Genomic DNA, 26097 nt, shown 5'->3' with positions numbered 1-26097 from the left:
ACATATATAATTACTTATTGTTTTTGTGATTAATCACTATGCTTTAATTATGTTCAATTTGGAACCATGAAAATATATCCTGCATATCAGGTATTTACATTACGATTCATAACAGTAGCAAAATTACAGTTATGAAGTAGCAACGAAAATAATTTTATGGTTGGGGGTCACCACAACATGAGGGACTGTATTAAAGGGTTGCGGCATTAGGAAGGTTGAGAACCACTGTCCTAAGTGTTTATTCTTCATTGGTCAGGTAGTGGGGTGGGAAGAAGTTCTGTTCTGTTGGAGCCTTATTCATGAAATAAGGCTGATGGAGGTTTTAGCATCTGCAATATTCACAGATCCCAGAGGCAGAAGTAGAGAGGTCTCAGTTTTGATATTAGCAGTGAGGCTTTTTCCATGTTTCAGTGTTCAGTGTTATATTTCATTATGTGGTTTGCAATTTTTGCACCATTATCATCACTTAAATCCTGAATTCATCAACTCTGCATTTCTATTGCTTCTCTCTTTGTTTAAACTAGTTTCTTGCTTAGAACACTATAATGATAGCCTACCATATAACTCCTCTGCTATTCTTTGGATTCTCTTGTAAGCAGACTCGGAAAGTTTATTGGGAGAATACCCTTGGGACCAACAGTGTGAGGGAGTGAAGGAAACTGGATTAAAGGAGAAGTTTAATTGGGTTGAGATGCATACTCAACAAAGGATTTAGCTAATCCTATAGAAAGCTCTGAATGTTTGTTGGTCTTTTATGGTAGTCTCAAATTGGCCAGTTGTATCAACTAACCGTTGGGTGTAGGCTCCCCTTAGGAAGGGGCAAGACCTTAGGCAGAAAGTTGAGAGAAGATGTCAACTATCCATTACCAATGTAAGAAAAGGGGAATGACCTAAATTGGTGATCTGGACAGAGAACCTTGTTTTATAAGATGACTAGGGGCCCAGTGCACAAATTCATGCACCTTGAAAGGACCTGTGGGCCACGAGGCTGTGGTGGGCACAGGGGCGGGTCTTGGCCCATCCTCTCGCCCCCGCCCAGTCCCTCCTGCCACAGCCACCCCCAGTCCTGTCTCCTGGCAGCCCCGCTCCTGGGAATTTACTCTTTAGAAATTTCTACCGGTAGTTAACTTGGTTTTTGTTTACATGATAGTGTATTTTGCATTCTTTCTTGAAAGATAGTTTTGCTGTATAGGCAAATCCAGGTTGATAGTAGCTTTCTATCAGCATAGCCCTGAAGTCTTTGTTCTGTGTTCTGTAGCTATTGAAGACATAGCTCTCCATCTAGTTTTTGTTAGTTTATAGACAATTTGTTCATTTTGTTTGATTGCTTTATAAAAATAATTCTTTGTGAAGAATATAATACATCAATTTTAAGTGCATAACAATGAATTTTAGAAAAAACTAAGATGGTGGCATAGGTAAACACCGGGAAATTGTCGCCTCACACAACAATTGAAAATTACCTCAAAGGACTGAGCAAACATCATCCAGAACAACAGGAAGGCTGGCTGAGTGTAAATTCTACAACTAGAAGGAAAGAAAAGCACGCTGAGAGCCAGAGGCGCTGCGGAGGTGAAGTGCAGAGGTACGGCGGCTCGCGTGCGCGAGGAAAGGGGGTGGCGCCTGAGGACGCGGCTGTCTTTTTGAATCACAAGCTCCGGACTGCTCTGAACTCCGGTTCCGGGAAGTCTCTGGGGACCCAGGACTCATACGGGGAGAGGCTGTTCTGTCCGGCAGCGGGCGAACTTGAGGGCGGCTTTCCCTCAGAGGTGCTTGCAGCCATTACCGGGACACTGAGACGCGCGACTCCGGGCAGAGAATCGGCCATAGCTGCTTTCTCCGCCCTTTGACTCCCTGAGACCCCGCCCCACCCAGGCTGCGGCAGAGGCTTTTGCATGTGAATGTACCTAACTGCAGCCGATCCAGGCAGACCCGGAACTTCCAAGAGAAGGCCCAAGGCCCCGCAGCGGCTTGCATTGCTTCACAGCTGAGCCTCTTCGTGGCTCCTGCTGTGTGGCCTCAGGCAGAGGCTGACTTAGCACCTCCTTAGATCCAGGAGCCACTGTACCCAGTGGTCAGAGGGGGACCATCCAGATTGCAACTCCTCAGATCCATAAGGGACACACTCAGGGAGCAGACTCAGTGAGCACCAAAGCCCCACTGAAGCAAGTCTTGCCCCAGAGGGTGTCTTCAGCACAGAAGTTCTCCCACTTTAGACACAGCTGATTCTCACAGCCAATTGGCCTGGAGGTCAATTCCTCCCAGTGATCCTACAACAACCAAGGCACCAAGAGTGCACCAAGAGTATCCACCCCAGGTAACTGGGGAGGCTGAGCTACTGGGCCCTACAGGACACCTGGCGCACAGGGCCACTCTATCAACACAGGGAAGCTGCCAAAATGCGGAGACAAAGAAACAGGTCACAAATGGCAGAAATGGAGGAAAGCAAACGATTGGATATAGAGTTCAAGGCCACGTTTATAAGGTTTTTCAAGAATTTTATGGAAACCGCCGATAAATTTAATGAATCCCTCAATAAGTATAGTGAGACCATGGAGGACATGAAAAAGGACCAACTAGAAATTAAGCATACACTGACTGAAATAAAGAATAATTTACAGAGATCCAGCAGCAGACAAGAGGATCCCAAGAATCAAGTCAAAGATTTGAAATACAAAGAAACAAAAAATACCCAACCGAAAAAGAAAAAAGAAAAGAGATTCCAAAAATATGAAGATAGTGTAAGGAACCTCTGGGACAACTTCAAGCGTACCAACATCAGAATTATAGGGGTACCAGAAGGAGAGAGAGGGCAAGATATTGAAAACCTTTTTGAAGAAATAATGACAGAAAACTTCCCCTACCTGGTGAAAGAAATGGACTTACAAGTCCAGGAAGCGCAGAGAACCCCAAACAAAAAGAATCCAAGGAGGACCACACCAAGACACATCATAATTAAAATGCCAAGAGCAAAAGATAAAGAGAGAATCTTAAAAGCAGCAAGAGAAAGACAGTCAGTTACCTACAAGGGAGTACCCATACGACTGTCAGCTGATTTCTCAACAGAAACCATGCAGGCCAGAAGAGACTGGCAAGAAATATTCAAAGTGATGAATAGCAAGAACCTGCAACCAAGATTACTTTATCCAGCAAAGCTATCATTCAGAATAGAAGGTCAGATAAAGAGCTTCACGGATAAGAAAAAGCTAAAGGAGTTCATCACCACCAAACCAGCATTATATGAAATGCTGAAAGGTATTCTTTAAGAAGAGGAAGAAGAAAAAGGAACTCTTACCATTTGCCACAGCAGGGATGGAACTGGAGAGCGGATAAATACCACATGATCTCACTCATTTGTGGAATATAATGAACAACATAAGCTGATGAACAAGGACTGATCCAGAGACGGAGAGGCATTGATTGGACTGTCGGGACTTGGAGGGAAGGTAGGGGAGGGTGGGGGTAAGGGGGAAAGATCAACCAAAGGACTTATATGCAAGCATATAGGCCTAATCAATGGACATGGTCAACGGGGGGGTGAGGGCATGAGCGGGGGGGGGGGGTAGAGGGTAACGTGGGGACAAGGACACATATGTAATATCTTAATCAATAAAAAATACATAAAAAAAAACCAACAATGAATTTTAATAAATGTAACCACAATTAATATATAGAACATTTTTATCCCTTTTGAAAATGTCCATTCCCTCATTTTACATTTCCAATAGCAGTGTTTGAGAGTTCCAGTTACTCCATCCTTGGAAAACACTTCATATTGCTTTTCTCTTTAAATTAAGTAATTCTAATGGATGTGTAGTTTTATTTCCTTGTGATTTTAAATTCTATTTCCTTAATACCTAATACTGTTGAGCATATTTCCACATGCTTAATGACCATTTATTAATCTTTTATGAACTGTTTTTTTCAAATGTGTGCTCCCCTCCTCCCCCCACACACACATTTTAAATGATTAGGATTCTTGATTTTTTTAAGCACAGTTTTATATTTACAGAATAATTGAACAGATAGTATGTGGCGTTCCATATACACCCCCAACCCCAGCCTTTTACAAAGTTTCTCCAATTATTAACATCTTGCATTCATGTGGTACATTTGTTAAGATTAATGAACCAACATTGATACATTATTATTAACTATAGTCCTTAGTTTAAATTAAGGTTCACTCTGTTGTATAGTTATGAGTTTTAACAAATACATAATACATGTATCCACCATTACAGTTTCATACAAAATAGTTTCCCTTGGGCTTCACCTATTCAACACCCCCAATCCCTGGCACACACTGCTCTTTTATTATATCTACTAGAGGCCCGGTGCACAAAAATTTGTGCACTCGGGGGGGAGAGGGGGTCCCTCAGCCCGGCCTGTGCCCTCTCGCAGTCTGGGACCCCTCAGGAGATAACGACCTGCTGGCTTAGGCCTGCTCCCGGGTGGCAGAGGGCAGGCCCAATCCCTAGGTTCAGCCCTGGGTCGGGCTTAGAGCAGGGCCGATTGGGGAGTTGGGGCACCGCCCCCTGTCATGCACAGAGCAGGGCGGATCGGAAGGTTGTGATGCCACCCTCAGTCATGCTCAGGGTAGGGTCTATTGGGGTTTGGGGCACCGCCCCCTGTCACACTCAAGGCAGGGTCGATGGGGAGGTTGCGGCACCACCCCCTATCACGCACAGAGCAGGGCCAATCAGGGGGTTGGGGCGCTGCCCCCTGTCACGCACAGAGCAGAGCCCATCAGGGGGGTTGGGGCTCCATACCGTGTCACGCACAGAGCAGGGCCAATCAGGGGGTTGGGGCGCTGTCCCCTGTCACGCACAGAGCAGGGCCCATCAGGGGTTTGGGGAGCTCCCCCCTGTCACGCACAGAGCAGGGCCGATCAGGGGGTTGAGGAGCTCCCCCCTGTCACTCACAGAGTAGGGCCAATAGGGGAGTTGGGGCACCGCCCTCTATAACCCACAGAGCAGGGCCGATCAGGGGGTTGGGGCGCCGCCACTGTCACACTCAGGGCAGGGCCGATGGGGAGGTTATGGCTCTACCCCTTCATACACAGAGCAGGGCCTGTGGGGGGTGGGTTGGGGTGCCGCACCCTGTCACACACAGAGCCGCAGGGCGATCAGGGGGTTGGGGAGCTCCCCCCATCAGGCACAGAGCAGGGCTGATCAGGGGGTTGGGGCGCCTTCCCCTGTCACGAACAGAGCAGGGTGGATAGGGAGGTTGTGGCCCCGCCCCTTGTCACACACACAGAGCCACAGGGCGATCAGGGGGTTTGGGCGCTGCCCCCTGTCACGCTGATCCCGGTGCCGGGAAGCCTCTCGGCTCCGCTGATCCTGGTGCTGGGAGGCCTCGCGGCTCCGCTGATCCAAGTGCTGGGAGGCATATTACCCTTTTACTATATAGGATAGAGGCCTGGTGCATGGGTGGGGGCCGCCTGGTTTGCCCTGAAGAGTGTCCTGAATCAGGGTGGGGGTCCCCACTGGGGTCCCTGGCCAGCCTGGATGAGGGGATGATGGCTGTTTGCAGCTGGTCACACATCCTTCAGGGTGGGGGTCCCCACTGGGGTGCCTTGCCAGTCTGGGTGAGGGGCTGAGGGCTGTTTTCAGGCTGGCGGGTGACTGAAGCTCCCAACTGCTCCTTTTTTTCTTTTTCTTTTTTTTAATTCTGGGCCTGCTTTAGCTCTGGCTCCGGCCGGCTCTGAGGCCTCTGCTGCTGAAAACAGGTATCTGGTTTGTTTGGGTTCTATAATCGAAACAATGTACCAACTCCAGCTCTGAGATCCCGGCTGGCTGAAAGCAGGTTTCTGGGGTTTTGTTTAGCTTCTATATTTGTAGCAATGTTTCAAACTGCAAGCTCAGAGGCCGGCATGGCAGGCGGGGAACGTTGGAGTCCTCCGTCACTGAAGCAAGCAAGCCTCATGTTAGCTTCAAGCTGTCTGGCTGCCGGCCGCCATCTTGGCTGGCAGTTAATTTGCATATCACCCTGATTAGCCAATGGGAAGGGTAGTGGATGTACGGCTAATTACCATGTTTCTCTTTTATTAGATAGGATAGTCTTACCCTTTCCAGAAAGTCATATAGTTAAAATCCTACACTTTGACTTCTTAAACTTAGCAAGATGCATTTAAAGGTTTCTCCATGTCTTTTCACAGCTTTATAGCTCATATTTTTTTTTTCAGTTGAGCAACATCCCACTATATGGTTATACAACAGTGTGTTTATCCTTTCACCTTTTGAAAGATATCATGGTTATTTCTAGTTTTTGGTGATTGTGAATAAAGACGTTGTGAACATTTGTGTGCAGGTTTCTATGTGGACATAAATTTTTAACTCAATTGAGTATATACCTCCCTCTGGGTCATATGGTAAAATTATATTTATTTAGCTTTAGGTAAAGTCATTTTGCATTCCTACTAGCAGTGAATAGCATTTGATGTTGTCAGTGTTCTGGATACTAGGAATTCTAATAAGGTGTGTAGTAGTATGTTGTTTTAATTTTCATTTCCCTGATGACAAATCATGTTGAACATCTTTTCATATGCTCATTTGCCATCTTATATCTTCAAATCTTTTTGTTGTCTATTCAAATCTTTTACTTATTTTTAAATTGTGTTTTTAGTTTTCTTTTTGTTGAGTTTTAAGAGCTCTGTATATTTTAGATACAAGTTCTTTACCAGATATATTTTTAAAATAAAGTTCAGTTTATCAATGTTTTTCTCTCATCGATTTCACTTTTGGTGTTATATGTAAAAGTTTATTGCTAAATCCAAGATCACCTAGATTTTTCTCCTACTTATCATCTAGAAAGTCTATTATTTAGTATTGTATATTTAGGTCTACAGTCCACTTTGAGTTAACTTTTGTGAAAGGTATAAGGACTGTGTCTAGATTCATTTTTTTTTTTAACATATGGCTGCTTGTTGTTCTAGTACCATTTGTTGAAGAGACTTTCTTTTCTTCATTGAATTGCTTTTGCTGCTTTGTCAAATTTCAGTTGACTATATTTGTGTGAGTCTATTTCTGGGCTCTCTGTTCTATTCCATTGATTAATTTGTTCTTTTACCAATATCATGCTAACTTGATTACTGTAGCTTTATAATAAGTCTCATGTAGATACTTATATTTATGCCTAAGTATTCTGTTTTTTTTTTTGCTGCTAATGTAAATGATATTGTGTTTTTAGTTTTAAATTCCAAGTTTTCATTACTGGTGTATAGGAATGCAATGCCTTTTGTATCCTGCAGCTTTGCTATAATCACATTGTAGTTTTAGAAGTTTGCTTTTGGTGGTGGTTGTTGATTTTTAGAGATTTTTTTCATAGACAATCATATTACCTGCTAATGAAGAGTTTTATTTATTTCTTACCAGTTTGTTTAGCTTTCTCTTGTCCTAATGGTTAAGCTAGGAACTATAGTAGCATGTTTAATAGGACTGGTAAAAGGGAGCCTCCTTACCTTGTTCCTGATTTTAGAGGGAAAGCATCGATCCTCAACATTAAGTCTGAGGTTAGCTGTAGGTATTTTGTAGATGTTCTTTATGAAGTCTAAGTAATTTCCTTCTATCCCTAGTTTGCTGAACTCATTGGGTGTTGGAGTATCTGCTTATGTGGTCTTCTTTTCTTCTTTAGTGATAGATTACATTAAATGGTTTTTGAATGTTGAACTAGCCTTGCGTAACTGAAATATATCCCACTTGGTCATGGTGCATATAATTCTTTTTATACATTGTTGAATTTTTTTCCTTTCAGCCATTTTATTTTTATACCTAGAAATTGTATTTTAATTTTTTATATTTTCTACTTCTTTCCTCATCATGATTATTTTTCCATTGAATCATACAGACAGTATTTACAATATCTGTAATTTGTAATAGTATTTGTAATAACTGTTTTAAGGCTTTTTATTTCTGAGTTTGTTTTTGTTGACTATTTTCCTTCTGATGTGGATCACATTTTGCCTTTTCACATGTCTCTTAATTTTTTATTGGATTGTAGACATTGTGAATGTTTAGATTTTGTTACTTTTATTTAAAGGATGTTAAAGTTTATTTTGTTTGATAGGTAAATTAATTGATGTTCAGATGAATATCTTTTAAGCTTTTTTCTTTCTTTCTTTTTTTTTTTTCAGCTTTCTTAGGGCAAGTGTAGCATAGCCTTTTCTGGCATTCTGATTCAACAAGTATATCTTTGTCCATTTTTCTCTACCTTTTATGATTCTATCCTTGAGTTCATAATTTCTTTCTTTATACAACTGTGATTTTTTTTTTTTTTTTAGTACATTGTAAACACCTAATGTTTTAGGCAGGAGAGAGAGGTGAAGCTAAATATATTGTTAAAGAATTTCACTGACCACTGTGTAGTTTACTGGGACCACCTCTAGTGATGGGGAGTTCTGTTAGGGGGCTATTACAGGAGTCCTAGGAAGAGATGATGGCAGTTTGCATACTGGTAATTGTGATAATGGAGATAAAAGTGTGATCATTTTCTAATTACAAACAAAAATGACATTTCATGAGGAAGTTTAATGAACACCATCTTAACCAAATATAACTTCCTCAGGGAAAGTACAAATGGACTTTCTTTTCTTTTTATGGCTCTCTGATGTGATGTAAGAATGAAAGTATGTTAATTTTTTTTGGCTTTCTAGAATATGCTTTTCCTAATTCTTTTTCTCTTACCTTCCTGTGATTCTTTTCTCTTCTGAATTCCTAATGATAGAATTATTTGGGTACTTTTCCTCATCCTAGAATATAAAGCTCCCAATGTGAAAACTATATGTTAATCTTTCTTCTTCTCACTACACTTATCATTGCTTTTAAAATGCTACTCCCGCATAAAGGTATCCTACGCAGACAACAACAGACCAACATCAGATAACCAACATCAGAATTTTAAAAATTGAATTAATTATGAAACACTTAGGAAGCAAGTGCCTTTTTAACTAAGTTGAAGTTAAGAGTGCTATTTTATGGTTTAGAGGTCAAAGGTCTATGACCTTTAGCCTTCTCTTCCCTTTCCCTCTAAGATCCTATAGAGAGAGTTCAGTGCTCTTAGACTCTAAGAGCATCACAGGCCAGGAAGAGTCCTTTAAAGGCTCACTACTGACCTCTTCTTTTTTCAGAAACAATCCTAAACAAGTGGCCTCAGACATGTGTATCTCCACCTTGTTTTTCAGAAAACCTCTAAACAAGACTTTACAACTTCTCTTGATAAATTGTTATAGATGACTCATGCTGTCAAAAATTTTACTTTGTAATAACTAGTCTAAATATTAAATCTTGCTAACAACAATTTTATGATTTTATTTTCTCTTATAAAACTATACCTGGAAATATCCTTTGTTTGGGGCCTTATGTTGTATTTTAGTAATTCCCACTAGTCTAGGCATTCCCTGTTGAATGAATGGATTTAGGGCAATAGCTTCTCCATTGATGTCAGCAAGATCTGGAACTTTTGTAATATAATAGTCAGGGCTTGATTTTTCCCAAAACCATCATGTCAGTTCTTGCTGGTAAAAGCTGCAGGGGATTCCTGTGACTTTTCAGATAAAAATACCTCAAGCACTATAAATCATTACTTTTAAAACAAGGGAATTTAGTTTGTTATGCATCCAAGCAGCAGTTTGGGGGAATCATATGAGTGTGTGTGTGTATATTTGTGTGTTTCCTTAATGCTATGTAAGTTGCTTCACGCATCTTTAGTTGGTTAATACTATATTTACTCCCAGTTTTGGAATTCATTGTCAAATAATTTATGTTTTCTTAGCTTTTGGTTTCATTATTGGTGAAAATGTTACATTTATTGATAGTCTCTCTTTTTTTTTTAAATGAACACACTCTCATTAAAAATATATGCAAGATCATTATACTGGTGTTATCTTCCTGACTCTAAAGAAAGGAACTTTTAAATAAATTAGTTATTGTCTCCTGTGTTATTGAACATGTGGTCAGTTGTCATGTTCCTGCATCCAAATGATCAAAGTCTGAACTTCTGTCTAATTCTTCCCTGCTGTTAGGCTACCCTGTCATGATCAAGGCCTCAGCAGGTGGTGGTGGGAAAGGCATGCGAATCGCTTGGGATGATGAAGAGACCAGGTGAGATGCTGTCCAAAATATACTTTTGATGAAAAGTACAGTTACTAGAGTTTTATGAATCTGACAAGTAGACAAATATCAAAAACATAATGAAATAATTACAATCACCATCTAATTTTTGCTTTTTTCCCAATTTTAGATGGGAAAAATTGGAATTATGCAGAAACTTCCTTACTTATATTTTCATGATGATTACCGTATTATAGGAAGGTTTTTAATTTATTAAACATTAAGAAAGGATAATTTTTTCATTTTTACAGTCTACTTTTAAAATTTACAGTTATGATTCCATTTTCTAGGCAAAAGTTACTAACATTTGATCGTGTAATTCTAAGTGCAGCCAAAGATTTAAACCACATATTTAAAAGGTGTCATTATTTCATTTGTTTATTACTCAGTATGTACTTGCTTTCATTTCCTTGTTTATAAAAGTAGTGAAATACTTTGATACTTTTATAGCGTAAAATATATATCTTTTTTAATTTGAAATTACTGTATGTCCATTTTATAGTGCACTCCATTGTAAATTTAGAACATTTTTTATTAGTAGTTCAGAAATTAAAAGTATATTTTAAAACAGTAATTAAAAAACCCAAAGCATTGATTATACAAAATAATTTTTTGAAAAACTGTCTAATATGAGCAGGTTTTAGGGGACTCTTCAGATTTGTAGTCTTATTTATTTTCAGGATTGGTAGTAAGAGAGATTTATGTCATTTTTTGGAGAGGGGTAAAAAAAAATCACTGAATAATTATTGTTGCATTTTCTACCCTTTACCCAGAAGTAAATTGGTCTTCTAAGCTGCTAATTTTGCTGTCTCCCTTTCTTTCTCTTTTCCTTCCCACTCCTCAAAATCTCTATATGACAGCAATCTGGAGTAGTTGGTATGAAAGTCATCCAGTACAATATTAAGTCAGAAATTAGGTTCTAAAGTGAACAAGGAGGTAAAAAGCTCCTAAAGGCAATATACTAGCCATTAAAATCTTTTGGGAAGACACCACATTGCGGACTTACACAGATAGTTTTAACGCTAACAAGAAAATTGTCTCAGAACACCATTATGACTTTTGTTAAGTGTCAGAAAGTAATTGGCTTATGATGTGGAGTGATGATATACGACAAATGCAGGTCTTTAAACCTCAGTCTCACTCTCAGAGTGTCACTGATACCTGATATCGACTGAGGTAATATCAGATTCTCTCCCATCTTAAGCTTACCCTACCAGAATAAACTCATTGCATGGATGGCAATATTTGTTGAGAGCCTACTATGTTTTAATAACATTCCAGGAATACAGCAATGAACAGAAACAAACAAAATAATTAATTCCTCCATACAGTTTACACACTAGCTCAGGAGTTCTTAACCTTTGAATTCAAAGACCCGTAGAATTCAGGGACTGTTCATGCAGCTGGATGAGTTTTAAAAAGTACATATTTCTTTCATTATCATCTAGTGGCAGTTTAGTGTTTCCTCCAATATAGGCAACAAACTATATTAGTAGTAGTAGTATCTCTGGAGATTTTCACCACTTAGGAAATCACATACAGTATTATCTTATCACATTACAGTTATAGATATCTCTAGGTTATACTGATTATTAGACTTGTTGGAGCTTTTTGATGAATAAAGAACCATATACATTATATCCCCAAATTGTTTAAAAAATATTTTGATACCTGTATTTTAATGTAATGTATTTCCTATGCAATTCTGTATATTTTCTATGTGTTTTAAATCACTTTAAGCCTTATTTTGACAGAAAGTTCATATGCTGCATGTTTCTGCAAAAGGGATCCTGGCATAACCAAGGTCCAGAAAGCCTATACGATAGAAAGAGATAAACAAAATCAAAGTAAATCATATATTATGGTGGAAGGTGATAAGGAGTATAAAAAATAAAGGAGGAACTCAAGAGGTCTGGAGAAGGTTGGAGGAAATTCCCATTCTAAACAAGATGTAGGTTTGTCCCCACTGAGAATTCACATTGTAGTAAGGAGGGAAGGACCCGGGCAAGGGCAGAGGCCTCGACCCCAGAACATGTCTTGAGAGATCCAGGAGCAGCAAGGTGGCCAGGTGGTGGAGGGAGGGAGGAGTACAAGGAGATGGGTCAAGGGGTTTTGGGTGGAATGGGGGCAGATTATGTAGGACGTTGTAGAGCATTCTTAGTGAGATGACGGAGCATTGGAGGATTTTGAGTAGAGAAGTCACTTTAATGGAACTTCAACAAATTCCTGATATTTACTTTTTTAAAATTATAAAACATTTCAAACATATAAAAAAGTAGAATATGATGAACTTATATATGTATCAACCAGGTTAATCAGTTATCAAGATTTTGTGGCTTAAGTTTTAAAGCAGGGGTCCTCAAACTTTTTAAACAGGGGGCCAGTTCACTGTCCCTTAGACCGTTGGAGGGCCAGACTATAGTTTAAAAAAAAACTATGAACAAATTCCTATGCACACTGCGCATATCTTATTTTGAAGTAAAAGAACAAAATGCGAACAAATACAATATTTGTATTTGCATGTGGCCCGCGGGCCGTAGTTTGAGGACCCCTGCTTTAAAGGATCACTGGTTGCTATCTTGAAACAGACTTAACGGACAGTAGAATCATGAACTCTGAAATCAGGGAGGCTTTAGCAATAATCCATGCAAGAAAAATGGCGGTGGTGGCTTTCCTCAGTGTAATGGTGGAGGTGATAAGAAGAGAGTTTAATCCTCAAAGTAGAGGCAACAGGATTTGCTGAGTGATTTGATGCAGAGGATGAGTGTACTCCAGGATTACTTGCAGTCACTATTTACCTTATTTTTTTGCTCTTACTCTCTCTTTGGTCTGAGTGTTGATTTATATGCATTAAATGCATATGCTACTACACTGTTTTATTGAAAATTTCTTGGGAAAGACTGAGAGATTAAGGCCAGAGTGAGGGCTTTTATCTTCAAAATAGTAAAGCTTAATTGAAGAAGGGTCTGGTTCTTAGCCTCTCTGGAATTCTGTCTGGTTTGATTCCTTTTGGTAGTGGGGACTTACCTTTATATTACTGAGCATTGGTTAACTACGTGAAATGTTTGAAGTCAGGCTGACTGGTTGCTGTGTTTGGGTGGAAGCAAGTATAAGGGGAGGAGGCATGTTTAATTTCATTTTTACCACAGAATCCATTTTATTTGTCTTTTGAAGTTCAGATGTTAAAGTTATCTTTTATGCTTTAAATGTAACACCTGTTTGCCAAGTAGACTTCATGGGTGGCTTGGGCTTCCTCACAGTGTGGTAGCTGTGAACTTTTTACTTAGGGACCCAGTGATCCAAGGGCAGTTGTTTCAGATACAAATGGAAGCTCTTTCACTGTTTGTAATCCAGTCTCAGAAGTCACATAGGTTCCCTTCCACCATATTTCTGCCCAAATCCCGTAGGAAGGGAATTAGATTCCACTTCATCAAGAGGGAATAGCAAGATTCTTAGAAGAGCACGTGGAATGGGTGTGGCCACTGGGACCATCTTTGGGAAAGACAATCTGCTACAGCGTCTTTGTAGGAAAGACTGATGTAATGAAGATATTAAACACAACATAATGGCTTTATAAGAAATGTGGATTTTATGAACTTTAGTGTGTTTTTTTTCCTCCTTGTTTCCCCTTTTGTATGTATGGCACTTAACTTATATAGCAATTTTACTGAAAGCCTTAGCATTTACTTTTCATAGGATCTCAGATTTCTTATCAGTCATTTCTCCAGGGCTAATGTTAGTAACATATTCTTTTATGCTGAGGATTGCTCTAGTTTCTTGGCAGTGAGGTTTGCTGTGCTGCTGTTGCCTATGGATCTTAATTTAGAATTCAGTGATCACTGTATTCATTCATATATTAGGCATCATTTGGTAAATAATTTAACCATTTTTTGGCCGGTAAATGGCATATTGATTTTAAATATGCTCATCAATTCACAAAAGTACACACACAAATTTTCTACCTAAAATATTATTTTCTTCAACTTGATAAATAAATCATCTCTGAAACTTTGTTGAGATTAACGAAAGCATGAGACTATTTGATTTAATGATATATGCTCTTTTTGTTTTTTTTTTTTTTTTTGTTGTTGTTGTTAAACCTCACCTGAGGATATTTTTTCACTGACTTTTAGAGAGAGTGTAAAGGTCGGGGAGAGACAGAGAGAGAAACATCAATATGAGAGAGACACATCAATTGGTTACTTCCTGCATGTGCCCCTATCAGGGCAAGGGATCAAGCCTGCAACCAAGGTACATGCCCTTGGCCAGAATCAAACTTGGGATGCTTCAGTCTGAGGGCCAACACTCCATCCACTGAGTCAGAGCGGCTAGGGCCATGCTCTTCATTTTTAAAAAATTGCTCTATGTCCTGGAAAAATAAAACCTATGCAAAATTTGAGAGAATAGTCCAAAAAATCCCATGTATTTATCTTCTACAATCACCAGCTATTAATATCATGCTGCATTGCATCTATTCCCTGTCTATATGGTTGTGAAGGAGGCAATTTAAAGGAATATTTAAAATATCAGGAAATGTTCTTGAGGATTCTCCTGTTGGCTGTAGTTCTGCCCCAGCTGTGCAGTTGGCCAGGTCATTTTCATTTCTGTGTGCATCTGACTATTGAGTCTAATGGATATGTACTTTTATATATTTTTTATTAGCGGAATTATGATATACTAGAGTCCTTGTGCACAAATTTGTGCATGGGTGGGGTCTGACTGGCCTGCCCCAATCAGGGCTGATTCAGAGCAGGACCGGCTGGAGGAGGGGCCACGGGTGGTTGGCCAGCTGGCCCTGCCTCATGGTCGAACTCCCGGGCGAACCTCCTGGTTGAGGGGACGATTTGCATATTAGCCTTTTATTATACAGGATTAGGGTTGAAGAAATGGAACTTTATATGTTTGATATGGTTTATTAAAATCTCAGGTTTAACAGTCTACAAAATGAGTACCAATATTCCTGTTTAGATATAAAATCTAAGATCAGGGAAGTTAAATCATCACCCAAGGTCATAGAGCTAGTAAGAGGAAGAGCTATAGTTCAACCAAAGTTAACTTAGTTATTTGTTCACTAAGTGAGTTTTCCTCTGCATTTGTTCAGAAGTAAGCCAAAATAAATATTTAATTCGTTTTCTTTTATATTAAGGGCTGTATTTTTTTGTTTGTTTGCTTGACTGTTCTTCTGTTTCCCTTTACAGGGATGGTTTTAGGTTTTCATCTCAAGAAGCTGCTTCTAGTTTTGGTGATGATAGGCTACTAATAGAAAAATTTATTGATAACCCTCGTCATATAGAAATTCAGGTTGGTATATTTTAAGATAATTTCTAATTATTATGACTTTAAATATGTCATTTTTTCCTATCAGAAACATATCCTTTCTTCCAGTTAGAATGATTGTGAATTGTTCTGATATGTTGGAATAATTATAAAATAGAGAAAGTACATAAATTGATAATCTACCTACCTTTGGAATCTGGTATGCTTTTGTCAAAGTGCCAGAATGTCAGGATGCAGAATGATATAAAAGCCCAGCTCCAGAAAGAAGCTGTCCCAAGATCTCTGTGCAGGATAAATATATTACACATAGAGACTTATTTGGTCTTCTGAGATTGGGCCATTTTAGGGTATTTTAAAAAGAAAAGTGCCTGACCTGGACTCTTGTGTCATTTCAGTTAACCAGATGTCTGTGTGGCTCACTGTGATATTCATTCTACTAGGAGCTAGTTGTATAGAGATGAAGGAATCAAATTTGCTACTCAAATTAAGATTTTAATGAAACTGTTAAAGTTTGTAGGGGTTGGTTGCAAAAACAAAATGTGTTTTTTGAAATAAAACATAGAAGAAAAAGAATACAATCCCGCTCCTGATTGCCAAAAGCAACAGGTATTCTGACATCTCATACCATAGATTATTTTTGTTTGTTCTTAAACTTTATATAAATGGAATCAGGCAATATATACTTGGTTGTGCCTGGCTTCTTTTGCACATCATCATTCTTTGAGATTCTTTCATGAGGCTATTTTATCATTCATTAAAAAAAAAAAAATTGCTCTGTGCTGTACTAGTGTTTGAATAACCTGTATTTTATCCATTTTCTTTTGGTGTATCATGTTTTTTTCTAGTTTTTTTTCTATATTATGAATAAAATGATATGTTTTTTTATGGACATATATATTCTTTTTCGGTTATACTGAGGAGAGGTATGTTTGGATTACATGGTAAGGTTATGCTTAGTTCTAGTAGATACTGTGGTTGTCCTAATGTATACTCCACAAGCAATATATGAAAGTTTCCATTGCTGCCATTCTTTACAAAACTCGCTATTCTCAAATTTTTAGACATTTAGCCATTTTGGCAAACATGTAGCAGTATCTCTGTTTTAGTTTGCATTTCCCTGATGACTACTGATATTGAGCACCTGTTGTAAGTGTATGACCAGGTGGATATCTTATTTTGTGAAGTTACTGCTCAAGTCTCATACTTGCCTCTCTCCCCTTTAAATTAGATTTTTAAAAATTACTGAGTGGTTGTAGCTATTTTTATTTGAGTCCTTTGCCAGTTATATGTATTGTATATATCTTCTGCACAGAATCATTTTTGTGACACTTTTCAAGTTAGTTGTCTGCTTAGAACATTGCCATATGGGATTGTGCAGGATGTGAGTACTGTGATTTGGGTTGTGTTGTGGGCCATCTTTGGATATTAGCTACCACAACTTATTCCCTTATACCCAATGATCGTGTCCTTTCCATAAACAGAATATACCCACTTTCCTTCCAAGACCAGGATCTTGTCTACAGACTTGGTCCAGGTCTGGTTGAGACTTCTTGTATATAGTCCCGTAAGGGCAGTTCTTCTGATGGGAGAACCTCTGAATTTTAAGGCACTCTGTGACACCTACTCATCCAACATACAATGATGAGAAAAGGATACACACTGCAATAAAATACCACCATTCAACAAGATAGTAAGAGGGATGCACACAGTATTCACTGGTTCTTCACAATTGAGAACCAGCAATTGAAACTGAGAGATTTCTTAAGAGGTTCTTGTGGTAATTTTAGATGTACTTATTGCAGCTATCTTTAAGAGCCATAGAAATAAAATTCCACCTTATTGGAATTTTATACAGCGTTTTCCTTTTGTTTGAAATCATTCTTGAGGTTTTGATAGATTAATTTTTATTTCTAAAAAGTAACTTTGCAGTCATATTAACTTTATTTTATAGTTTGCTATATCTGTTCTAAAGATGATCTCCTTTTTTGTTTTATTTTTCAGTACCCATATGAAATATTAAGATTATATTAGCTGCTATTTATAATGCATGAGGAAACTGAATGACTTATTCAGGGAGATTGCATAGAGCTGTTTAGAACTAAAATTAGTGCCTAGTTTTTTGGTTTGTAGAATAGTTTTTACTTCTGTTTAATATATGCATTCAGTAATAAGCATTTCCTCTTTAATTCCGAAAAGAGATTATCCCAATTATGAAAATCAAACATGCCATGCAAAAACATTAACAAAGAGTCTGTTTTAGGGTTGCCAGATTTAGCTGATAAGATCCATGTTAAATTTGAATTTCTGTTAAACAGATATATATGAGTATGTGTGTATGTGTGTGTGTGTATATATATGTGTGTGTGTATATATATATATGTGTGTGTGTGTGTGTGTGTGTGTATATATATATATATATTTAAAAGTATGACTATGTCCTCTGCAGTATTTGGGGCACATTTTTATTAATTTTTTCATTGTCAGGAATTAAAATTTCCCTGGGTGTACTGTTTTATTTGGTATCCAAGCTTATTTCCCATTATTACAAACTAGAGGCCCAGTGCATGGAATTTGTGCACTGGTAGGGTCCCTAGTGGCAGGCGGTGGCTGGCTGGGTACTCCCTCCCTTCCCCTGGCCATCTGCCACCAGCCAGGGCCTCCATCCCTTCCCCTATCTGGCCCTGCCCCCTGGTTGAACTCCCTGAACTCCTGGTCGAGGGGACAATTTGCATACTACCCCTTTTTTATATAGTATGGGAAAATCATTGTATGCTATATATTAACCCCAGACCATTTACTAGATTCCTATACCAAAAATAAAGCAAAATAAAAGCATCCATATATAAGTAACGGACTTGTATTGTGTATAAATAGAAAAGTATTTCCTGATTAACAGTTAATCATGTTAACAACAGATGTTTGTAATAACAGTCATGGCTCTCCTAAGCACAAGGACATGTAGAATATGTATCCCCTTATTGACACTCAGCATCCTTCACAAAATTTGTACAATTGATGCTAATAGTTTACCCACTGCTTTCAAAATGTAATATGAGAGTTTTTGTCTCAAGTGTTTTTGATAAAAATGTTTTCAGTTTTTGGGTTTTAAATATAAAGTTTTTTTCTATTAACATCAACTAAAAGAGGAATGAATATGTTCTCTGCAGTTTGAGTATTAAAAACCAAGGGGTGTTGCATGGACAAAACATTAGCTGGACGGACACATGCTCTATGGGTATGGCTATATATTTTCTCAGATGGTATTTCTTTTTCAGGTTTTAGGTGATAAACATGGGAATGCTTTGTGGCTCAATGAAAGAGAGTGCTCAATTCAGCGAAGGAATCAGAAAGTGGTGGAGGAAGCACCAAGGTAGGTCTCTCCATGAGTATTTATAATTGTCTGCTTTTATATATTTCTTTTTCATTTTATTGGCTAAACTTGCTTTAATAGTCATGGTAAAACCTATCTAATCTAATAAAAGAGAAACATGCAAATTGACCGCACCTCCGCTACACCCCAAGCCATGCCCACCAGCCAATCAGAGCGACCGTATGCAAATTAACCCAACCAAGATGGCAGCTGACAGCCACGGAGCTGGAGCAAGCAGGAGGCTTGGTTGCCCTGGGGATGGAGGAAGCCAAGCTTCCTGCCTGCCCTCGCTGGCTGTGGCCTCTGCTCAAGGCAACAAAATTTCAATTACAGAAGATAAATAAATCCCAGATACCTGCTTCCAGTCAGCCTCCACTGGGAGCTTGGGTGGCTGGGGGCCGTTGTGAGCCTGCAAACAGCCATCAGCCCCTCACCCAGGATGGCCACACCCTCATGGGGTGAGGATCCCCACTGGAGGGCTTGGCTAGCCTGCAACAGCCATCAGCCACTCACCCAGACTGGCCAGGCACCCCAACAGGACCCCCCACCCTGAAGGAGCTGTGGACAGCCTGCAAACAGCCATCAGCCCCTCATCCAGGCTGGCCACGCCCTCATGGGGTGAGGGTCCCCGTTGGGGGGCTTGGCCAGCCTGTAAACAGCCATCAGCCACTCATCCAGGCTGGCCAGGCACCCCAGCAGGACCCCCTCCCAGAAGGGTGTGTGGCCAGCCTGCAAACAGCCCTCAGCCCCTCACCCAGGCTGGCCATGCACTCCAGCGGGGACCCCCACCCTGAAGAGGGTGTGGCCAGTCTGAAAATGACCCTTGGCCCCTCACCCAGGCTGGCCAAGCACCCCAGGAGGACCCCCACCCTGATCTGGGATACCCTTCAGGGAAAACCAGTCGGGCCCCACCCATGCACCAGGCCTCTATCCTATATAATAATCCTATATAATAAAAGGGTAATATGCAAATTGACCCTAACAGCAGAACGACTGGGAATCACTGGTCACTATGATACACATTGACCACCAGGGGGCAGACGCTCAATGCAGGAGCTGCCCCCTGGTGGTCAGTGCACTCCCACAGGGGGAACTCTGCTCAGCCACAAGCCAGGCTGACAGCTGCCAGTACAGCGGTGGTGGTGGGAGCCTCTCCCACCTCCTCAGCAGCACTAAGGATGTCCAACTGCAGTTTAGGCCTGCTCCCTGCTGGCAAGTGGACATCCCCTGAGGGCTCCTGGGCTGCCAGAGGGATGTCTGACTGCCAGCTTAGGCCCAGTCCCCCAGGGAGCAGGCCTAAGCCAGCAGGTGGACATCCCCCGAGGGGTCCCAGACTGCGAGAGGGCACAGGCCGGGCTGAGGGACGCGCCCCCCACCCCCGAGTGCACAAATTTTTGTGCACCAGGCCTCTAGTCCTATATAATAAAAGCCTAACTTGCAAATCAACAAAACGATGGCATGACTGGTGGAACGATCAGTCGCTATGATGTGCACTGACCACCAGGGGGCAGATGCTCAACACAGGAGCTGCCCCAGCCCTCAGGCCCCAGGCCAGCCAAGGTGGGTGCCAGTTGGGGGCGGGGGGGCCTATTGCCTCGCCGGTCCCCCCACAGATCAGCCCTGATCACGGGCCAGACCTAAAGACCCTACCCATGCACGAATTTAGTGCATCGGGCCTCTAGTATTTTTGTAATTAAGATTTTGCCACCTGGCCTTTCTCAGTACTTCAGTGCATGAAAATAAGAGACTTGAAATATAAGTTGGGGCTTTATTAGAGATGGAAGTTGGTTGGATAACCAGCTGTGATGCCCACAGGCTTGTAGGTAATATAGACCCTGTGGGTGTTCGTGGGCATATGGGATTTCTGGGGCACATGCCTTGTAGGCTCTCCTGTTGATGATTTCACAAAGTTGATGTTTTATTGAGTTGTACACTTGAAACCTATATAGTTTTGCAAAGCAATGTCACCCCAATAAATTTAATTAAAAGACAAACAAATCACCAACGAATTGTATCCATCAAAGGGATAAAAAATATTAGGTTGATCCAGAATTTCTTGAATTTATCCTACCATGAAAAGGCTCCTGGGCATGGTTCTTAGAAATTCCATAATTTATCAGAACTACTTTGGACACTTTTCCAAGCCACCTTTCATGGAACTTCATTTTTCATTTGATGCCAGGTTGGTATGTGTATATATTCTGGTGTTATTTTAGTTCTTAAAAACCCTCAGTTAGTGTACGTTGCTGTTTTTAGTAACCAGGCTCTAAGGAATATAGCCAATTGTGGCTTTCACCAGCCTAGCCAGTGTGACTTAATATAAAGGGTGTATAGTTTCTGAAAAGAAAAGGTGTGAATATGAATGAGTTTTTAATCACAGAGTAATGGTAAAAATCAAATTCCGCTTTAATTATATTAGTTGTTAAAATATGGTTGGTGTAGTATTTTAAAATAGAGTCCCAAATCCTTTGTTACTTCTTTTGTTGAGGAGTTGGGGGCATCAGTGTTCCCTCCCCTTGATTCTGTGCTCTGTGACTACTTGACCAATAGACTACATAAAAGTGAGGCTGTACCCAGGCCTGAAACTGCCAGCTTCTACTTCCTGTTTTTTGGGACATCACACTTAGAAACCAGCTACTGTCCACTGCAGCCTACATGGGGCTGGCCCTTAGCTGATGGACCAGGACCAGAATGTAAGAGGGAAGTGGGGAGAAAAGGCAAAAGGAATGCTCTGTTGTGTCTTTAGGAAGGCTCCTAGTGTTACAGAAAAAACCGGACCAGAACCAAACAACGCTCTGAGAGTTTGGAGTTACACTTTATTTACCGCGGCGGGCTCAGGGAAATGAATCCAAATCTAAGCAAAGCTACAAGCAGAACTTCCCTTTTTATAGAAGAGCCAGCCCTTTGTGTGCTTGTTGGTGGCGGCCTTGAAAATTATACAGTTCAATCCAATTAAAAAATGCACCTGGCATGGCATTGGATGTATCTAGTCTCTGGCTTACAAGGTCAGAGAGCTAAGTTTATCTCCCCCACTATTCAAGCAGGCTAGAAAGCAAAGTTACTTTTTCAGAATAAGAGGCCGTCTAAAGAATAGCAGAGAATTCCAAACAGTAGTTTTATAGAATAGGGGTTTTCCTTCACATTCCCCCCTTGTCCCATAAGCTTTCCAGCCTTGTGGTACAACAACCACGGGATGTTAAGGTGAACAGGGGCGTTGACCGATCTTTTACTGCTTCCTGCTGAAAAAGGGTGACGTTTAAGGGCTTAACATCCCATTTCTTCCTCTTGGGGAGGTTTGTAGGGAATTCTTCTGGCTTGTAGGACCATTTGAAGTTTAAAGGCACCTAGACGGGATGAGATAAAGCAAGTTAACAGCATTAGAAGACATGGTCCTAGGATTATGGCCATGAGTAGCATTAATAGTTGTCCTGTCAATGGAAGGAGCTATTTCTAGATCCCCCCCCTGCCCCCATGCAGCCCAGGTCTCAGATAACTTCTGTTTTATTTATTTTGTTTCTTTTTTATGTAGGAAGCAGTAATTTTATGGTGCTTCTGTATTCCAGCAAGGGCAGAAGAGTTCTCCTCCTGGGACTAGCCTCGGGTTCCTGTGGCATTCATAAAAAGACAAAATGAAAATTGCTAGAAAGATAAAAACAATGATTATCTAGAAATACCAGAGCATTTTGCCTTTAAGAGAAGATAAGAAACGAAGTGTAAGGAAGAATTCAGCAGGGTGTTCTCTGAATTCTTTGGAGCAGGTTGATTAGCCAGGTCCGTTGTCTTCTTGAGGGTGATCTGCAGCGGGTGTGTCTGGTCAGAGGTCACTTTCTAGTCAGGCTCCTTGCTGTCCTGGGCACAGAAGGAGCTGGGCTTGTGACCTGGCAGAGACAAACTATAACAAATGGTCTGGTGGAAGGGAAAGAAAATATTTCAGTTTTAATAACCTCTATTGAAATAGGATTTTTCTCCTTAAAATTCTTCTATGGTTATTAAAAAGCTAAATCAAGACTAATTTATCTATTGTATTTAATTTGGCCTGATGTTTGCATAAACACAACAAGAATGGTAACTGACTACCTTTGCTGGAATTTCATGGTTGAATCTTAATGTGCCCCGTAGGGCCAGGAAGCCAAGCCATCTAGTTGCCATCAGGCCTGCCTGTAGTATCTGCTGAGTTAGGTGAATCCCTCACCTGTAGCAACTCTACCTGAGCCCACGCTCTAGGTTTTAAGGCCCATCTCAGTAGTCCTCCTACTCGTTGCAGCCCAGAGTGAGTGGGGGTTCCGCAGGGACGCAGAGGCGTCCTTATTGCTTCCCTTCTACTCTGACCAACTGCCAGTGATGGTAGGGCATGGGCCTGATGCTCCAGCGCCAGCCATCTTCAGGGCTCCCAAGCAGGATATCAGGATTTTCCCGTGGCACTTTTATTGACTTCAAGTCTTCAGAGTCCAGACAGGTCTCTTCAAAATATGATACTCTAGTCAAAGTTTTTTATTAATAAAACCACTATTAGGAATCAGTCTTATTGAATATATGCAAAGAAATGTATTGGTATGATTTATTAAGCATTGCCAAATTTCAGAGGAATTATATAAGGAGAAAAACATACTGACCTGATATGCTTTAAGATTTTCTGGTTTTCTTTGCCAGTCCCTTTTCATGGACTCTTTAGAGTAATATAACTGTCCTCAAATGGCAAGAAGAAATTTACAATATGTCTGCATTCAAACAGATAGTTATAGCTCCCCCTGTAGTAGGGCTCCCCTTACTTGACTTGTTTTCTCAGAATGGACTAAAGGAGCTCTATTTCTTTACAGGGTCTTACATGTTACAGGACCTCATAGGGTCTGTAATTTCTGTAACAGAGGGCTAGTATTTATCCCTTTACTATTTCCTTCTGTTTTAAATAGGCTTTCTCCAGTTTCCTACAGTTGAGGTTTGTACCACCCCTGACATGGGCATGGTCACACAGGCCTGCAAGACAGTATATAGGCTGCCAACTGTTAACTGTCTCTTAATAGAGACCAATATCTGTTGGGTATTCTTCTTTGCCCAGTTGGGCACCTTCCCTCTTGGCAGATAGACATTCTTTACTTTTGGGGTTCACCCCACATAGTCCCTTTCCAGGACAGTTAACATATGGCCATAACAATGGCCTTTAGTATGGGAAACTGAACACTTGCCAGTTACTCCCAAAGACTACCAAGGACCGTAGATCAACACAGGTCTACAGCAAATGCTGAGAGCTATATTCAAACCTGCAAGAGAATCAAAGGTTAATACAACATATTAATACAATGAAACATAATATTGGCAGCATGGCCGCTTTAGGCAGCTAAATCTTCTGCTACTACACATGATATATGGTAGGGCTATATAAACATCTTTGGGGAGGTGATTAAAGTCTACTCTTGACCTTTCTATATAAGGCAAAATTGTCCTTGTCTCTTTTGGAGTCATGTCTATGAAGATGTAGGCATCATCTAAGTTTATTATATAATTTTCTGTAGGCCACTGTCAGAGCTGTGCATTGTGGCTAGTTCTTCTTTTTAGCTATAAACATAGTCTAATTTTCTTAAAATGTATTCTGGCATAGGAGAAGGTTGTTTGCTGTACAGAGCAGCTAACCTCTACACAACTGGGCTCAGACATCTGCCCAACAAACTGCAGTCTATAAGTTCAATATGCAGCCTCCAGTTCTCCTAACCCAAGGGGGTTTCGGCCAGTCTTTGAATCAGACTCCTCCTCTCTTGGAGAATTTTAAAGTCCTGATGGCTCCCAGGTCTAGGGAGAGTGCTCTTTTCTTTGCCCTTTTGTTAACCCTGTTTATTAGTTACAGGGCCCTGCTATCCTTGACTTCCCACCATTCTCCTTTGTGGCAAAGCAACAACCAGGCCTCTTCTAAGGGAGTGCATTGGAAGGGGATATTAGCCCCTCCTCTTACAGCAGCAACAGGTACTAAGCCCTTTCAGTACATTTGCAAATAGGGAGCTTTCGCTAGCTCTATCCACAGCTTTCTCTATTTCTCTTGCTGCTGCTGCTTCTTTTAGGGCAGCAGGCAGCTCAGGCATCCAGCCCCTCTTCTTTGACCTGGCTCTCAGGAGCTGAGTCTGCCTAGCAAACAGTTCTAAACTTTTAAATCACTAGGGTGGATGCGGATTTCAGGTCTGTTTCTCCTCCGCTTTTCTCCTGGGAGTTTAGTTGTTTTTAATGTATTAGAATTTTTTTATTCGTAGAAACCTTAATCTTTTAATGATTACCAAAAGTGAACAGTCAGCAATTTTAGATTAATATTTATGAAGACATTTTAAAGTACTTTTATTCTTAAGATATATCTAGACCTTTTGTAATAAAACTAAGAACAGGTATCAGTTTAATTTAGCATTGGAAGGGTTAAAAGAATAAACCAGGGCAGAGAAAGACTGTGCTTACAGTTAGTTTTTGTGACCTTGAAGTTCATTGATAGGACCTGTTAGGTTTGCAGCCAGCAGCGTAACTGCCAACACCCGACCTCTTTGTCTCAGCCTAAGCCCGTTTCTTTCCCTTATAGACTTCCCCCCCTACTTTTGATCTCTCCGACCAGTTCCGCTGTCCCCCAGTCTAGCTGTTTGTCTCCCTTTAAACAGTGGGAGTTTCAAAGAAAACTATAGACTGCTCCTATAGAGTCCTCCCTCCCGGAGGCTGGGGTCCGACCTGTGGGGAAGCATGACTCCTAGTCAGCCTGGAAAGATAATGGGTACATAGGGAGATTTTTTTTTGCAGACAGAGAGCCTGGAGACTACCTGAAATCCAGTTACAGATGCTTTCAGAATCAGGATGAGGGAGGGAAAGACCAGGTTATATCCCCTATGAGGATTTTAATAAATAACTGAAAACGGCAAGTCAAATAAAACATATAACCACAAAGACAAAGACAACAGACCACACGAGACACACAATCAGGGGTTAACGGAGTCTATAGACAGTTAATAATAACTTCAGCCTTAGGGTCAGGGCCAGTAAATCTCTCCGTCCTGCGGAGCTGTAAGCCCTTCCTCTTCCACCAAAGAGATAAGAAGACCATAAATAATAAGTTCTTTGAAATTTACTACTGTTAATTTATTAAGCAAATAGTTAACTTGAAAAGATTTCTCTCTTGCTTTTTACAAGCAATCTTGGAACCTAGTCAGACTTTATTTTAGCCTTTAAATCTACCCTAGCACTTTAAAATTTCAATTTAACATAGTGAATTTACAACCCAGGTAAGAGCAACTGATAGACAGAAGTTTTTGTTAGCGAAGTGGGCTGATTCCTTCTGTAATGGCGAGCAAAAGACTCTGAGAACTATTAGAGACTTCTTGCAGC

General features: G+C 40.5%; 1 protein-coding gene across 4 annotated transcripts in view; it reads left to right on the top strand.

Moving 5' to 3' along the window:
- Window positions 1-26097, top strand: part of PCCA (propionyl-CoA carboxylase subunit alpha) — a 385844-nt gene that overhangs the window by 151390 nt on the left and 208357 nt on the right. For all 4 annotated transcript variants that reach the window (XM_036297141.1, XM_036297140.1, XM_036297142.1 and 1 more), the window contains 3 exons: window positions 10019-10097; window positions 15305-15407; window positions 18659-18753. In XM_036297141.1, the coding sequence (XP_036153034.1) occupies window positions 10019-10097; window positions 15305-15407; window positions 18659-18753 (277 nt within the window). The remainder of the gene's footprint in view (window positions 1-10018; window positions 10098-15304; window positions 15408-18658; window positions 18754-26097) is intronic.

This window comes from Myotis myotis, unplaced genomic scaffold (genome assembly GCF_014108235.1).
Source record: "Myotis myotis isolate mMyoMyo1 unplaced genomic scaffold, mMyoMyo1.p scaffold_m19_p_3, whole genome shotgun sequence".
Lineage (NCBI taxonomy): Eukaryota > Metazoa > Chordata > Mammalia > Chiroptera > Vespertilionidae > Myotis > Myotis myotis.
This window is presented reverse-complemented; position numbering and strand designations above follow the sequence as displayed.